The sequence below is a fragment of the Chironomus tepperi genome, unplaced genomic scaffold (assembly GCF_022539635.2).
Source record: "Chironomus tepperi strain 1889 unplaced genomic scaffold, CSIRO-AGI_Ctep_v1 contig_449, whole genome shotgun sequence".
Taxonomy (NCBI): Eukaryota; Metazoa; Arthropoda; class Insecta; order Diptera; family Chironomidae; genus Chironomus; species Chironomus tepperi.
In genome coordinates this window covers 330,680-349,626 of record NW_027226571.1, presented here as the reverse complement: position 1 = coordinate 349,626, position 18,947 = coordinate 330,680, and the positions used below count along the sequence as shown (strand labels likewise).

The 18,947-nt window shown below is 33.3% G+C and overlaps 1 protein-coding gene across 4 annotated transcripts in view; it reads left to right on the top strand.

Annotated features, from left to right (window-relative positions):
* The window catches only part of Ddr (discoidin domain-containing receptor 2), a 234,706-nt gene that overhangs the window by 175,288 nt on the left and 40,471 nt on the right, over positions 1-18,947 (top strand). For all 4 annotated transcript variants that reach the window (XM_070650845.1, XM_070650846.1, XM_070650847.1 and 1 more), the window contains 2 exons: positions 14,414-14,551; positions 16,611-16,970. In XM_070650845.1, coding sequence (XP_070506946.1) covers positions 14,414-14,551; positions 16,611-16,970 — 498 coding nt within the window. The remainder of the gene's footprint in view (positions 1-14,413; positions 14,552-16,610; positions 16,971-18,947) is intronic.

Genomic DNA, 18,947 nt, shown 5'->3' with positions numbered 1-18,947 from the left:
GGAATACATGGAACTATTTTTTAAAAATTCATAATTTTTAATGCTTTTTTAAATATTTTACTGTAATTTTTCCTTTTACAAACAAGTCCGAAATAACTGATAGGCGCATAAAATTTTTAAAACGCTCACTATAATTTTTCCTTATTCAAAAAGTCCAAAAAATTTGATTAACATTAGAATAGATAGTAATTTTTCCTTTTTTGATAACGTAAATGCAGAATTTTGCAGAAATTTTAAAGTAATTCTATCAATCCTATTAGTGAAAATCATTAGAAAAGGGTAAATATGATTTAAAGATTCTATTTTAGAGTTTTTCAATGATTATTTTAATATATTCCATAATCCATGGAATCCATAGATTCAATGGATTCCACAAATTCCATAGGATCAACAAATTCCATAAATTAATCCATAGATTCTATGGAATCCATGGAAAAATCCATATAATCCATGGATTCCACGAATTAATCCATAATTTCCGTGGATTCCATTGATTCCATCAAAAAATCCATAAATTCCATGATTTCCATAAATTTTTCCATGGATTCCACAAATTCCACAAAATCCATGGAATCCATAGTTTCTGCCAGATGATCCGGACTCTTCTTATCCGAGTGGACACAGCTAGTCAATATCTAGTATTAGACATGATTCGACTAGCCTTTTATCTTGCCAAAAATGTCTTGACAATGTAACAAGACATTAACTTGACTTTAACTAGACATATGGAAAGTTGATTTGTAAAGAAATTTTTATGAAACCATATACTTCACAAGTGCAAGCAGAAATCACAGAAAGAAATTTGTATGAAACCATATACTTCACAAGTGCAATCAGAAATCACTTTTATAAGTGCAATTTTTTTCTGCACAGTTTTTTAATATATTTATATGCAATGAATGGTGTGCACTTAACGACTTTTGCCAAAGTGCATTAGTTAGTTAATATAAGACTTGCCAAAATGTTTTTATGACAGTTTCGAACGTATAATTTACGTTCTGTTTTCTCCAAAATAATTAAATTAACAAATAAATTCATATCAACACATAATTTTTTTTTGCCAAATTCCGTGTACGTTAAACGGTTATGGTTGACTAGACATTAACTAGACATAAGTACTGTACATATGTCTAGTTAAATGGAACGTTCCAAATATGTCATTAGTCGTCCCTATGTCAAGTTCCAAAGGCTAGTTCATTGGTAAGTAACTGGTAATTCAAAGGCTAGTAAATGTCAAGTATTTAACTAGTTACGTGTCCACTCGGGTTATTTCTTTTTTGAAATTAAAGTAAATGAAAATGATAATTGTTGAAATAATTGTTATGCATTCTACAGCTTAACTTTAGAGGTGGAGATTTTCATTAATTTAAATGCCATTTTAAATGATTTTAAGTCTTGTGAAATTTCCTTATTGGATGAGATTAAAAAGGGCGAGAATATGGAACAGTAATTAAAAATTGGACTAAATAAAAGTATTTTTTTGACATTTTGGGGAGGGAAAAGTGCGATTTTTAGCGCATTTTTGAAACTTGTTTTCAAAAAGGTAGCTTAATAATGCACTTTGTTCGTTCGTTCGTTCGTTCGTTCGGTCGGCTGTTCGGCTGGAACGCGAGATCTCGAAAACTAGACATCGTAGAGAGCTCTGGTTTGTTTTAATAGCTTCGTTCTATCAAGTTATTGGGTTATCGGTCATTTAGAAATCTCAAATCAACGCATAAATACTATAATTAACAGTTTTTCATTTTCATATACAACAACAACAAAAACAACAACACGTTTTTTCATTGTTTTACAGTGTTTTTCAATGTTTGTTGATGTTTTTACAGTGTTTACTGAACAATGTTTGAATTTTTTTTGACCGTTATGAGTTTTGAATTATGAAAATCCGTTAAATGATGAAATTCTTAAATTTGTGGAAGTTTTATATGGATCTTGTATTTAAGATCTGGGAGTGATCTGGATCTAACTGGATCTTGTGTTTTAGTTCTGAAAGTGATCAGGATCTTACTGGATCTTGTGTTTTAGTTCTGGAAGTGACTTATTAATCAATTACTGATCGCTGGGACAAAAATGCGCTTAAGTCCCTCGATCAATAACACGAGGACTTTTGTAATTTTTTAATTATTAATTGAATAAAGTTTAATTTTATGAGGATTTAAGGTATTGAAATTGTAAAATTTTTGGTACATTTTAAGGAAATTTTTAAATTTTGGTAAAGAAAAATTAAATTTTTAGTTTTTTTTTTTTCAAAAATTAAAAATTGCTAATTTAATTTTAAAAATCAAATATTAAATGAACAATTTAAGTTTCAATAATTTTAAAAGTTTTTTAAAAAATAAAAATGTTTAAATTTAACATTTTGCAAACTCAATTTATGTTCTAAAATTGGAAATCAATGAATAATTTTTAAAAGATGAAGGTTCAAATCCTAACAGTCAAATTCATAGAGATTATCCCCATATCACATTCATGTAGCTTCTAATGCTTTTTTTTATTTATTTTTTTTATTTATTTTTTTAATTTTTTTTATTTTTTTTATTTATTTTTTTATTTTTTGTCACCAAAAATTCACAATTTCGCAAGTAAAAGCTTTATAAACAAATAAAATTCACAAAAACCACCTGTAGAGACCAATATAAATCCATAACATTCCATAAAATTGCCTAGACACAGTCTACCTTCTAACTCAACCACACCTATTCAAGTCTCATTCCTTTAATAAAAATTACAACATTTTACAATTATTCCATAGAAAAATATATAAAAAATAAATATCAAGTAACTTGTACATCCATTTATGCATAAAGTATTTAAAAATATTCATTCATACACACTCATTTCATGCTCATGTTCATAAATTAAAACCATATTTTTTTCTAATTATTTATTTCATAAATTTACTTGCCATTTTATTCCTTTTACATTATTTTTTTTTTTCATTTCCTCTTCTTTCATGCTCACACTGCGGCATATAGACTTGCAATCTCATGTGAGGTTATGAAATTTTGCATGCTATGTATAACATGTAACATAACTTTGCATATCATGTAGCAAGCATAAAAAAAGTATTAGTTCCTTCATGTTCAGTTAGAAGAAAAAAATAAAGAATTCCAACATGAGCGTAAAAATGTCTTCTTGCTGCGATTTGAAGATCTCTCGTTAGGCGAACTTCCCTTTGATGTCATGCAAAAATGTCAAGTGCTGCTTTTGCCTTTAATTACACCTTGATAAAAAAAGAGATATTTATGTAGAGCAATATGGATGAAAAAAGATGTGAATGAGGTTGTGATGGCTGAGATATTAAATTGAACGCATTTAATGCTTTAGAATTAGGTTAGGAATTTAAAAAAAAAATTGTTCAAAATTTTCCTATACTTCACAAGAAGAAGATTCTTGAATTTTTTTAAATTTTGTTCCAAATCTCACTAAACTTCACAAGTGGAAAATTCATAAATTTTCTCAAATTTGTTCCAAATCTCATGATACTTCACAAGAGCAACTCTAATCAGCTCCATATCCATTACCTCCCCCAATAATCCATTACCATTAATCCAATCCGATTACAACAATTCCACCACCCACCTTCAAAATATCCAACATTAAGAGAAAAGTAATTTACTTTGAGTGGAATAAGATGCTATTCAGTGCCTTTTAAATATTTATTTTGATTTCCATCTCTGCCTGTATCTTCTTTTATATATTATTTTCATCTCATCTCTCTCTACTCGTCGTTGGCTTTTGTTTGAAAATGTTTATTTATGTAGCAGAACATTAAATAAATTGTAATACAAAGGAGTGAAAAAAACACAGAAAAGAAGATTGGCATAAATTAAAAGGGCCTAAAACAACTCACTTTCAAGCAACAGCACCGACAACTAATCCGTCAAATTGTCTTTTTATTATTCATTAACGCAATATTACGCGTACTTACATTAATTAAACTTTTCATCTCAACTGTTGCAATTCATAGTATCTTGTTAGTAATTAGATTTGTGTTTTGGATCTTCATCTTCCGCTCCTCACTCCGTCTATCCAAAAATATTGTGTGTATATATACAATGTACGAATGAAAATTTAATTCATGAGGCATGTGATTAAATATATATACGGGATATAGTGTTGTCGTGCAGCAATTCATGACTTATTCATTATGTTTTGACATAATTAGCATTAAGCTTGATTGTCTAATTATAATAAATAATCAAAAATCGTATGCAGTGTGGCGATATGAATTTTTAATTTTTAGATTGCATTGTGGTTTAGGGATGGAATTAAGCAATGAATTTGATGAAGATTGTTTGGGTTTTGTGAATTTAGTTTTCACATTTTTAGGTTCGAATCCTATCAATTCTGAAAAAATTGAAATCATGTTTAGAAAGGTTGATTTTTGAAGCCTTTTTCGATTTTTTTTGCTCATTGCCGTCCTCTACCTGCTCAAATGCATAGCGATGAAAGCCACCCGCACCAAACCTAACCACTCGATCTACCAACTCACCATCTAATGTAAGAATATCCCAAACGGAAGAGCAATTCATTTATCACTCCCCCAAAAACGGCTACACAACCACACTTAAGAATCATCTCGACTCCAATTCCTCATTTATTAATGATAAATGAATGTAAATGCTTTAAATAAATATTAAAAAAAAAAAATCATAAAATGTCATTTAACATATGTTTGTGCCACACTCTATTGCCTTCTTTTTCCATAAATGTCTCGCGCACTTTAACCGGAAAAGCGGGATGAAAAATTAAAAAAAGAGAATTTTCTTTTCAACTACAATTATTCAAAAAAAAGAAGTAAATTCCATCTCATCTTTCAAACAGAAGTAGAAGAAAATATCAACGAGGTTGACATGAATCATCAGTTTTTTTTTGAAATATTTATAGGAACAGTGAATAATTAAATGATTAATTATTGTGACTTTACCGCGCTTTATTTTCTCATTATTCTTGTCTCATTTCTAAAGCACATTTTAATGCCATTGCTGTTGCTCTTTTCTTCCTTTTTCTTAAAAATTGTGACATGAAGAGAAGTTATCTCGTGTCATTTAAATACGCCACTTTGAGTATCTTTTAGCTTAGTTTTTTGCAGACAATGTTTAGTGTTGATAGCGTAGCAGAGAAGAGGTCGATGAAAGAAGTAAGACTGGGGGAGGTTGCTAGGGTAAACTATAAGGTGGAGCCTATACATTGTCATTATCTAGAGTGGCTCTAGTTCAGTGGTGGGAAGCCTGTGCAACACGACACACTAGTGTACAGTCAAATATTTTGAAGTGCATAGAACCGTATGAATTGTGCGGTTTTGGTCGAGGCCTTTCTTCAACTTGTATCATAAAAATCATAAATTTGCCCAGATCTGCTCTTGTTTTAAGCTATTATTCCTAGTCAATCTGGAATATGCTTTGTGATGTAATCATAAATGCCACTTTTGATTATTATGGACATACTGCTTAGGAAACGTAATCGTATAAATTGATAATCAATGTTGTGTGCAAATGGATTAGGGTTCAAATCCCACTAAGCAATTTGAATTATTACATATTTTACATTTGTAAATTTTTTTTTTAATATTTTGAAAAATTTTTAACTTTTTTTTTCCTCAACCCCAACATGCGCCTTAAATACCCCAACATTTCGCGTCCTTTTCACATTTTCCATCCATTCCTTTATTTCCATCATTCACTTTTTGTCTGTACATCATTTCATTCTTTCACACAAAATAATGTTGATGATGATGAGTTTCATTTTGCTCTGCTGTGTGTCAGTGTCTGTACTCCAGCACACAAGGTGGAAAGTACACAAAAGATGAAGAAAAATTAAAGGATGCTGATGATAGCAGGCGGATGTGAGGAGTAAGGTGAAGAGTCAAATGAGCAAAAGTGATGGAAAATGAAAGGAAAAAAATTTTCTTTTTTGTGAAAATTCTTTACATGAAAAATGAAAAATTTCGCTATGAAAATGAGAATTTTTTTGTTGCTGTTCTGTTGCCTTTTTTAAGGAGAAGACGAGTCAAAGGAATCGAGAATCATTTTTCACTTTTTTTTCTTCCTCTTTCTACTGTTTCACATGTTTCGCATAGCGTGTACGAAATTCTTATTCTTTTGCATTCTTATGTGTAGCGTGAAAGGAATTTCTTTCAGTTTTTTGATACTTTTGTTGTTGCTGTAACTTTTTACAATAAAAATGACAATGAGTTACATGAAATTTAAATCTAATCGGAAGTTAACGAAAATAAAAAAAAATTAAAAATATCAACGTTCATCAGAAGTCAATTTATTCCAAATTTATTCTAATAATTATTAAGGACTTGAACCGTGGAAACGATTAAAATTTTTAAAAAATTCTGAATCTGTCTTTTGATTTGAAACACATAAGTTGAATATAATCAAATAATATTTGTACAAATGTTAGATTAGCGACTGATTAATAAAGCAGATCGTAGGTCGTAGTTCCTATCAGACTTTTACTGAACAAAAACTAAATTCTGTTCTATTCTGGAATAGTCATTGACAGGGGTCGAAGCCGACCTTAGCCGACTATAGTCGACTTTAATCGACTAAAGATGGCCATAGAAGGCTTAAACCTCTGGTGTTTGTTGACCTTTTAAAAATCTACATTCTCAATGAGTTAAGTCTAAAACAAGAATACAGGCTAAAATTCTTAGACAAACTATAAGGTGCAGTTGAAATGTTCAGCCCTGAGCACCTAAAACGCAGGAAATACAGACGTTTGGTTCTTGGCTCAACACTAGAGTTTACTAAAGGATGAATTTCCCATTCCTCGATTACAATCCCTACTACTTAATACATCAGTGGGCAACTTGTGTGCAGCGACACACCAAAATATGCTTTGAACCGTATATCATTTACAGTTTTGGTGGAGGCTCATCACCGAAGTGTATAGCAAGAAATAAAAGGTTGCCCACCACAGACTTATCCCATGGAAAAATTGAAAATAATATTCCAAAGTAAAATTATGAACCCAAAAGTAATAACGTTCATATGAGAATAATTATGAGTACAACGCGATATGTCTTGCATCTTCCACCATCAAGAAACGTAACACATATCCATATAAGTCGACCTGCTTGTACATTTTGTTGTTAGATGAACAACTAACACGATACACAGTTTTAACCGCACAAACAACAAACAAACAAGCAAAAAAATCTTCTTCATATTATGTGTGTATATTTATATAGCTGCATATGAGGAGTATAAGATGTTCATAATTTTTTCTACTTCTTACATTGAAATGGAAGTAAAATGAAAAATACTTTTTCCTTCATCTTCAGAAATCCATTTTTCATTACATATACATTACATGCTAAATGGCATTATATTAATGTACAAAATAAGAAGGAAGGGATTTTGTTATGAAAATATTAGGGAGATGCAGCAAAATTCTTTAACTTTCATATATGTAAAGGAATTTACGTTTCTAATTTCAACTGTCATTCTTAATCATCATTTCTCAAGGAAAATTTGTGTTTCGGTGTCATAAATTTATTAAAAAAACTATGTACATGCTCGTGTTTTGGGAATGGGAAAAGAATTTTTAATGTAAATTTAGTAAAATTAGACAAATGAAGTTTAAAATTTTAATGATATGGGTTCGTTTAATTAGAGATTTTTACATTTGGGATGCTTTTGTGATTTGGATGTGAAGATTGTGAGGTAGTGTGAGGGTTAAAGGGGTGATGTAGAGTTTAATAAGACTTTTTGGTATGGAAGCTGAACGGCATCATGTGTTCTGTAGGGTACTGTATTAATGACAGGACTTATAGTTGCTGTAATGGCATCTTGACGACTAATGCCGACTTATATTTAAAGGTGAAAAACATTAAAAGAAAAATGCTCTAAAAAGTAGTAAATAAAAAAAACGTTAAAAAACTTTTTAAAAAACACGCTTTTAAAAAAAGACTAAAAAACATTAAAAGAAAAATGCTCTAAAAAGTAGTTAATAAAAAAAAATCACGCTTCTTAAATAAAACATAAAAAATATTTAAAAAATTTGAAATTAAGAAAAGAAGCTAAAATATTTTTCCAAAATATTCTTGTGTAGTACAAGAACACTATGACTTAAAAGCGTGGGGCGTTCGAAAGAAGAAGTTAGTGTTCAAAGCATAGTAATTTCGCCCCACGCTTTTAAGTCATAGTGTTCTTGTACTACACAAGAATATTTTGGAAAAATATTTTAGCTTCTTTTCTTAATTTCAAATTTTTTAAATATTTTTTATGTTTTATTTAAGAAGCGTGATTTTTTTTTATTAACTACTTTTTAGAACATTTTTTTAAGTTTTTTAGTCTTTTTTTAAAAGCGTGTTTTTTAAAAAGTTTTTTAACGTTTTTTTTATTTACTACTTTTTAGAGCATTTTTCTTTTAATGTTTTTTAGTCTTTTTTTAAAAGCGTGTTTTTTAAAAAGTTTTTTAACGTTTTTTTTATTTACTACTTTTTAGAGCATTTTTCTTTTAATGTTTTTTAGTCTTTTTTAAAAGCGTGTTTTTTAAAAAGTTTTTTTTAACGTTTTTTTTATTAACTACTTTTTAGTCCTGTTAATACAATGAAAATTTTTATTAAACTATTTTTCTACAATTAACAGAAATGTACAGTTTTCTTACGTGTTGGAAAATTTTCACGCCTTCACTCGCTTCGCTCCGTTCAGGTCGCAAAAATTTGTGAGCTTCGCTCAACCAAGTCCGAACTACGTTCGAACTCCTTAAGTTCGAGCTTCGCTCGAACTGTATTTTTACTTACGATGATACATGTAGCTTTCTTACGTGTTGGAAAATTTTTACGCATTCACTCGCTTCGCTTCATTCGTTCGACTGTTATTAAGTCACAGTAGTGTCGGACTTCACTTCGCTTCGCTTCGTTCGCCCGACTGTTATTAAGTCACAGTAGTGTCGGACTTCACTTCGCTTCGCTTCGTTCGCCCGACTGTTAATAGGTCACAGTAGTGTCGGACTCCACTTCGCTTCGCTTCGTTCGCCCGACTGTTATTAAGTCACAGTAGTGTCGGACTTCACTTCGCTTCGCTTCGTTCGCCCGACTGTTATTAGGTCACAGTAGTGTCGGACTCCACTTCGCTTCGCTTCTTTCGCCCGACTGTTATTAGGTCACAGTAGTGTCGGACTCCACTTCGCTTCGCTTCTTTCGCCCGACTGTTATTAAGTCACAGTAGTGTCGGACTTCACTTCGCTTCGCTTCGTTCGCCCGACTGTTATTAGGTCACAGTAGTGTCGGACTCCACTTCGCTTCGCTTCTTTCGCCCGACTGTTATTAGGTCACAATAGTGTCGGACTCCACTTCGCTTCGCTTCGTTCGCCCGACTGTTATTAGGTCACAATAGTGTCGGACTCCACTTCGCTTCGCTTCGTTCGCCCGACTGTTATTAAGTCACAGTAGTGTCGGACTCCACTTCGCTTCGGTTCTTTCGCCCGACTGTTATTAGGTCACAATAGTGTCGGACTCCACTTCGCTTCGCTTCGTTCGCCCGACTGTTATTAGGTCACAATAGTGTCGGACTCCACTTCGCTTCGCTTCGTTCGCCCGACTGTTATTAAGTCACAGTAGTGTCGGACTCCACTTCGCTTCGCTTCGTTCGCCCGACTGTTATTAGGTCACAATAGTGTCGGACTCCACTTCGCTTCGCTTCGTTCGCCCGACTGTTAATAGGTCACAGTAGTGTCGGACTCCACTTCGCTTCGCTTCGTTCGCCCGACTGTTATTAAGTCACAGTAGTGTCGGACTTCACTTCGCTTCGCTTCGTTCGCCCGACTGTTATTAGGTCACAGTAGTGTCGGACTCCACTTCGCTTCGCTTCTTTCGCCCGACTGTTATTAGGTCACAGTAGTGTCGGACTCCACTTCGCTTCGCTTCTTTCGCCCGACTGTTATTAAGTCACAGTAGTGTCGGACTTCACTTCGCTTCGCTTCGTTCGCCCGACTGTTATTAGGTCACAATAGTGTCGGACTCCACTTCGCTTCGCTTCGTTCGCCCGACTGTTATTAGGTCACAATAGTGTCGGACTCCACTTCGCTTCGCTTCTTTCGCCCGACTGTTATTAAGTCACAGTAGTGTCGGACTTCACTTCGCTTCGCTTCGTTCGCCCGACTGTTATTAGGTCACAATAGTGTCGGACTCCACTTCGCTTCGCTTCGTTCGCCCGACTGTTATTAGGTCACAATAGTGTCGGACTCCACTTCGCTTCGCTTCGTTCGCCCGACTGTTATTAAGTCACAGTAGTGTCGGACTCCACTTCGCTTCGCTTCGTTCGCCCGACTGTTATTAGGTCACAATAGTGTCGGACTCCACTTCGCTTCGCTTCGTTCGCCCGACTGTTATTAGGTCACAATAGTGTCGGACTCCACTTCGCTTCGCTTCGTTCGCCCGACTGTTATTAAGTCACAGTAGTGTCGGACTCCACTTCGCTTCGGTTCTTTCGCCCGACTGTTATTAGGTCACAATAGTGTCGGACTCCACTTCGCTTCGCTTCGTTCGCCCGACTGTTATTAGGTCACAGTAGTGTCGGACTCCACTTCGCTTCGCTTCTTTCGCCCGACTGTTATTAAGTCACAGTAGTGTCGGACTTCACTTCGCTTCGCTTCGTTCGCCCGACTGTTATTAGGTCACAGTAGTGTCGGACTCCACTTCGCTTCGCTTCGTTCGCCCGACTGTTATTGGGTCACAATAGTGTCGGACTTCACTTCGCTTCGCTTCGTTCGCCCGACTGTTATTAGGTCACAGTAGTGTCGGACTCCACTTCGCTTCGCTTCTTTCGCCCGACTGTTATTAGGTCACAATAGTGTCGGACTCCACTTCGCTTCGCTTCGTTCGCCCGACTGTTATTAGGTCACAATAGTGTCGGACTCCACTTCGCTTCGCTTCGTTCGCCCGACTGTTATTAAGTCACAGTAGTGTCGGACTCCACTTCGCTTCGGTTCTTTCGCCCGACTGTTATTAGGTCACAATAGTGTCGGACTCCACTTCGCTTCGCTTCGTTCGCCCGACTGTTATTAGGTCACAATAGTGTCGGACTCCACTTCGCTTCGCTTCGTTCGCCCGACTGTTATTAAGTCACAGTAGTGTCGGACTCCACTTCGCTTCGCTTCGTTCGCCCGACTGTTATTAGGTCACAGTACTGTCGGACTCCAGGACCCTATTTACTCAGTATATCAAGATCCAGTAAGATCCAGGACCATATTTACTCAGCATATCAAGATCCAGTAAGATCCAGGACCATATTTACTCAGTATATCAAGATCCAGTGAGATCCGGGACCATATTTATACAGTATATCAAGATCCAGTAAGATCCAGGACCATATTTACTCAGTATATCAAGATCCAGTGAGATCCAGGACCATATTTATTCAGTATATCAAGACCCAGTAAGATCCAGGACCATATTTACTCATTATATCAAGATCCAGTGAGATCCAGGACCATATTTACTCAGTATATCAAGATCCAATAAGATCCAGGACCATATTTACTCAGTATATCAAGATCCAATGAGATCCAGAACCATATTTACTCAGTAAATCAAGATCCAGTGAGATCCAGGACCATATTTACTCAGTATATCAAGATCCAGTAAGATCCAGGACCATATTTAATCAGTATATCAAGATCCAATGAGATCCAGAACCATATTTACTCAGTATATCAAGATCCAGTGAAATCCAGGACCATATTTATACAGTATATCAATATCCTGTAATATCCAGGACCATATTTACTCAGTATATCAAGATCCAGTGAGATCCGGGACCATATTTATACAGTATATCAAGATCCAGTAAGATCCAGGACCATATTTACTCAGTATATCAAGATCCAGTGAGATCCAGGACCATATTTATTCAGTATATCAAGAACCAGTAAGATCCAGGACCATATTTACTCATTATATCAAGATCCAGTGAGATCCAGGACCATATTTACTCAGTATATCAAGATCCAATAAGATCCAGGACCATATTTACTCAGTATATCAAGATCCAATGAGATCCAGAACCATATTTACTCAGTAAATCAAGATCCAGTGAGATCCAGGACCATATTTACTCAGTATATCAAGATCCAGTAAGATCCAGGACCATATTTAATCAGTATATCAAGATCCAATGAGATCCAGGACCATATTTACTCAGTATATCAAGATCCAATGAGATCCAGAGCCATATTTACTCAGTATATCAAGATCCAATGAGATCCAGAACCATATTTATATAGAATGAAATTCAATCAATATTAACGTATTTTTGAAGATTTGAATGTAACGGTTTTCTTTGAATTCAAATTTTTAGTAAGAATATCCATGAGAAAATCACTTGATATTTTTTTAGTCTTACTTAAATGTCCTGAACAGGTCGATATTATAATGTAATTAATAATTCGTATTATTAATCAATGCATAATAAATCATAGAAAATCATTTCTAGTTCGATAAACGGTCTTGATAGTGTGAATTAGAAATACACATAATTGACAACGGATTTTTTTCAAATTTTTTCCCATATAAAAATTTAAATTAATTAATTAAAATATAAGGAAGCAAGTTAGCGATTTAATGATGACAAAACATCAAATTGCTCTCCGGAACACACATATATAAAAAAAATCAGCATGATTGGAGCATCAGAAGTGGTCGAAAAAAGGGTCACAAATTTTGAACGTGACAGAAGGACAGACAGAGCAAGTCAAATAAAAGCGTGTAAAATAAAAGCGTGTAAAAATGCAATTTGGTTCATTATCACGTTTATTGACTTGAACCTAATTCTGAGATCAGTCTACAGTTCAAATCCTAGTAATTTCACCTAAAATAGTGAATTAATGGACATTTTACCTCAAAAAAATCCAAGTTTATTAAATCAATTTTTGTGTCGAAGAGAATTTTGATCCCCAAACTTGCCTGTCCCTAATCCCCTGATTGCCCCATTTGCTAACTTCCTGACCACAACCCTTCATTAATACCAGTGATAAACCTGTCAATTCCACACAAAAAATAATGTCTCAATATCCAAGCCATTCAATCCATTATAAACTCATAAAGACTGTACTTTGTAAGATGATCAGCACAGCCATTGCTGCTCATAATAAATTTTCTATGCACACAAAAAAATTGTATAAAATTCCTTCTTATTTTACATAACGACATCAAAGAATGACTCAAAAAATAAGAAACAAGAAAGTCTCAATTTCCTTCTTATTTTTTGCAATAACATAAAAAGTCATAAAATGCAGCATAACAAAGCAGCACATAAAAATATGAGAAAATATGAAGAAAAAAATCTCAGATGATACTTTTGACCTTTCCATTGGATTGCATGAATGAATTATTGTGTTTTGCACTTTCATTTCCTTTATTTCACTCACTTTACGTCTTGATGCTCGTTTAAAAAGATGAAAATAAGAATAATGATGAGGAGGAGAAGGATGACTCTTGATATAAAATGATGATTTATTAGAATGTCTCACTGCTAAATTTATCTCATTATATTCATCATCTACTGCTCTCATTTTCTATTTCATGTCACTTTTGTGAAGCTCTTCACTTATTTTTTTATCATTGAAATGAAATTCGATAGTGAAAAATTCACTTTGTGATGTCGACTGACGTCTTTAATGTCATTAGAATTATGAATGGAATATGCTAGATAATTTAATAAGTTTAAAAGAGACTTTTTTTATGGATTTAAATTGAATTTTTTCATTGGGAACTTCAAAAAAAAATTATTAAAGCTGTAAATGCAATTATTGTGCGTTTGTTTGAATTTATAGGAATTGAACTTTAACTTTCTAAAACAAAAAATTCAAAAAAAATAAACATTCAGACTTTCATTAATAACTGTTATTTCATTAACTTAAGGATTTGAACCTTCAACTATTACAATAAATTCCATTTCAGTTCAATTTCTTACATAAAATTGTTTTAAAAATACATACTTAAATTAATAACAATTCATAACAATTAATAATATGACATTAAACAAGGGTATCGTCCCGTTGTCGCCTCAAGGACCGACACTTAAAGAACCTTTCAACATCTAGAAAAATTCCAATTAAAACAAGAATCAACCCTACTCTAACAGACAAAGAGACTGCTTTCAGGTACCATAGTGGTATTTCCTGAGCTCGAAGTCGATATGGTTGAAGTCGACTCGACTCGACTCAATTGTACTCGACTTCAAGTCGACTCGAGTCGATTCGGTTTATTGAAACGACTCGAACCGACTTCGAGCTCTGGTTATTTCTGTACCATGAAAGCATACTCTTTGCCTATTACAGCTAACAATTATGCCTCTTAGACTTAATAATTTACTTTAATTTCAAAAACCAACAATTCCAATCAACAACCCTCAAATCACATTTAACATAATTATTTTTATTTCCTTTTTTACAGTTCCAGCACTCGGCAATTTCAGCGAAGAGGTCGCATATGTTAAACCACAAGACACAAATTCCATCGAATATACACTCCAAAGTGATGAAGTTCAAATGTCCAAGAATCGTAATATTAATCGTAATCATGTACCACAAAGTGAGTATAGACATCAAAAAAAATCATCGAGTTTATCAATCGTCACATGTTGGGGACATAAAGTGTAGTCATTGACCGAGAAAGAAAACAAAATCATAAAGTCAATTATTTAAAAAAAGAAATTTCCACTTGAACTGCTTGAAATTTCCTCTGTGCCTCGGTTTTTTGGAAATGATTAGCCTTCTTTTTTTTTCATTTCCAATGACTTTTCCATTTGACTAACCATAAACGATGCTATTACTTCATAAATTTTCATGTGTCGGGGATATCAAAAAATCCCTCAAAATTGTTCCTAGTTTAAACCTTTTTAGCGCATTTTTGAAACTTGTTTTCAAAAAGGTAGCTTAATAATGCACTTTGTTCGTTCGTTCGTTCGTTCGTTCGTTCGTTCGTTCGTTCGTTCGGCTGGAACGCGAGATCTCGAAAACTAGACATCGTAGAGAGCTCTGGTTTGTTTTAATAGCTTCGTTCTATCAAGTTATTGGGTTATCGGTCATTTAGAAGTCTCAAATCAACGCATAAATACTATAATTAACAGTTTTTCATTTTCATATACAACAACAACAAAAACAACAACACGTTTTTTCATTGTTTTACAGTGTTTTTCAATGTTTGTCGATGTTTTAACAGTGTTTACTGAACAATGTTTAAATTTTTTTTTGACCGTTATGAGGTTTGAATTATGAAAATCCGTTAAATGATGTAGTTCTTAAATTTGTGGAAGTTTTATATGGATCTTGTTTTTAAGATCTGGAAGTGAACTGGATCTTACTGGATCTTGTGTTTTAGTTCTGAAAGTGACCTGGATCTTACTGGATCTTGGTTTTTAGGTCTAGAAGTGACCTGGATCTTACTGGATCTTGATTTTTAGGACTAGAAGTGACCTGGATCTTACTGGATCTTGTGTTTTAGTTCTGGAAGTGAAGTGGATCTTACTGGATCTTGTGTTTTAGTTCTGGAAGTGACTTATTAATCAATTACTGATCGCTGGGACAAAAATGCGCTTAAGTCCCTCGATCAATAACACGAGGACTTTTGTAATTTTTTCCATTCAACCGAACCCAAAAACTAGCAAGCACATTAAAGTCCTTTCCATGCTCCGTCTTGTTATCAATGTCATTGTGGATAAAATAGTCAAGAATGGAATGTAAAGTGCCAAATTATGAGAAACTTTAAGTCTGTCAATGTCGGTTGAAGTGTGAAAAAAATAAAGGAAATTGTCCATTTTCTTGTGTGACGACATCACATGTTGAATGTCACACTAAAGGAAGAAGCTGTAAGGAAAAATAAGAAGAAAAAGTTAATTATCCTTAAAGTCATAAAATGATTTTTTTTGGTCCCTTTTTTGGATGTATACAGTCACATGTACACACATTTTCTATTAGTGACGATAATAAGAAGACAACTTTAAAAATGAGAAGGCCCCTTTTGGGGATTGAAAATGGAAATTTTATGGATTTTTGTTAGAGCACAAAGGCACTCATATATGGAATTATTTAATTAATGCGGTCTCATTATCCATTATCATTAATGGTTTGTGTCCCCTAATGCTTGATCCTTGGATGGATTTTGTCAGGAATATTTTGATGGAAATTCTTGTAGCTCGAAAGGAGTTCTGTCAAATTTCTTATGCTGGGTCATGCAAAATGAGTTGAAGTCAAGATTATTATACTGCAAAGCATAACCTAAATGCTTAATTTGAAATTAATTAAAAAAATTGATAAAATAATGCAAAAAAAAAAAAAATCAAAACACGACACGACTATTAAATTTTACTGATATAATATATTAAGGATTTGAACCTAGGATTTTAAGATTCTTGAATTTTTTTTTCAAAATTTTACTAATTTGTAATGAAAGTTTTGCTTAATATAAATTGATAAAACCTTTTCAAGACCAAAACCCAAATTTCACAATCCTAAATTCCTCCATCCAATCATTCCAAGGGACTTCCCAACCACACATCGCACTTGACATCCAAAAAATCCATCCTTTTAAAATTTTATCTCATTTCTTTCCCTTTTTTAACACAAAAAATTCTCTTTTTTATCCGTTACAGTCGTTTCGTCACGACCAATTGATCAGGAGCCGGAGCAGCATATCATTAGTGTCGTGATTACAGCACTTGCCATTATCATCTTCGTACTGATTGCCGTTATATTATTCATTGTGACAAAGAATAAACGTACAAGAACGGCAGCTGTACTTAATGCCTTACAGCATACACAATATTCTGATGGATTGGGCATCGATAAGCGACTAAATAGTAACTTTAAAGTGTCAATGGATGACAACGAGTCAATCGATAAGAGTAGCTTATATCATGAGCCATTCAATGTTAATATGTATACGAGTGCAGCGAGTGGATGTACTCTTAATGACATGCAGCAGCGACTTCATGTAACACCTGATTATACAGGTAGGTTATTGATACTCTTTATATGTTCATGCGCCGCCTTTTTTAGCAATATTTAATACTTTTTATTTTTTATAAATCTTCTTGTGCGAAGCTCTTAATACAGCTTGACTCGTTATAAATGAATGGAATTAATAATTCAGTATTAATTAATATCATTTATGAGATATTTTTATGCTCATATACCGCCCATACACACATATATTGTATATTATAAAATTGATGATATTTAAGCAACAAAGTCTTGAATTAAAAGGCCGTGAAGGCACAAAGACGATGGAAAATTGTTAATTAAATTTTAATGGACCGATTAAATTTAATTTTTATATTGAAAGGATTTGTGGATGTCCAGCTGTTGTGGCATCTTGTTTGATGTATTCTGGGGTGTTTTTAGAGGTGGATTGAAATTGATTCCGGGTACGAAGCATGTTAGATGACTTCAGAAAATCAATTTAAATTCAAAAAGTGCTCTAAATCTACATTTTACATTCTACATGCATAGATCTATACAGTAAGCTAAGAAGTAAAGATAATTTATCTATTATTATTCATCATATGTCATAAAACATAAATTCATCTTCCCGACCATACAAAATGCATCATAGACATTCCACATCATAATGCATTCAAACACGATGATGAGATTAAAAAGTAGAATTTGAATTGACTCCTAACATTAATCTATATTTAAATTAATTTCCTCATTAAAATATTGAAAAATCTATGTTATGATGGCACTCACACATGCTGTTGTGCCTTTATATTTTTTGCATCTTTTGATTGCATTAAACTCATTAAAATATGAAGGAAAAAGAGAATTTAACGCGCGCGACATGATGGCAAACATACATACACACACCCACAAGATAATTAATGTGATGCACAACATGACATGAGACTGCAAACTTTTTCTCGTGTTTTTATTATTCTTCAAAACAACAAAAAAATAAAAAATGAGACAAACATCTCATTACACTCATTGAAATGGATATCATCAAGCATGGATGGCGACTAACGATTAATTATAAGCCGTCAATTAATTAAAGAAAGCATGTGTGTAGTACGCGACATTATCAAAGGTGTGGATTGAAATTGTCCCAGTCGACTCATGAATATTCATATTTTTTTTTAATCTCAGCAAATATTTCAACATCCTCATAATCTTATGACATGATATTGCAATCGCATACATTCTATGTATGCAATATGACATCAAGAATGTGAAAGATATGGAAGAGCACATGTGCGCGAAATGCAAACAGATGTGAAATTGATAGGAATGATATTTTTCAGTTTTTATTTTTTGGATGTTCCTCTTGTTTTGTGAGTAAGCATGTTTGGGATGTTAATGATTTCCTGCAGTGAATGACTTTAAATTGTGAATTTTGCGGGTTTTTGGGGTATGGAAAATTGAACAATTGAAGAATATTTCGGTTTTTGATGGGTTCAAGTCCCATAAATTTAACAAAAATTTGCGTATGCTGCATCTTTTTTTTTTGTCAAAAATTCAAGTCAAAATTAAGCAATTTCTCATTTTAACCCAAAATTCCCCTCCCCAAAACCCCAATTAACTTCATTTCATTCAAATTTATCGATTAATTTATCGAAAAAATTGTCTCCTTTATCACTGCCATATCCATGAAACAGCTAACGACTTTATTTATCCATTATTTATTGGGAGAAATCAACCATGTTGTGCGCTTACATTAAAATGAAGGAGGCAAAAAAAGAAAAAAAAATCTCTTCATCAAATTTTATCACATCAATAAATTCTCTTCACTCAATCGAGCATGTCGCCAACACTCAATGCAGTGTGTAATGAATGGAGCTGATGTGATTTTTTTTTCATTTTTATATCAGTTCCTTTTCTGATTTTGGAGGATAAATTGAGAAAAAAACTTAATAAACTTTCACATTTAATATTCTTTACTGTCCATGGATATTTATATATTTTTTTGCCACTTAAGCAGGCACACAAGA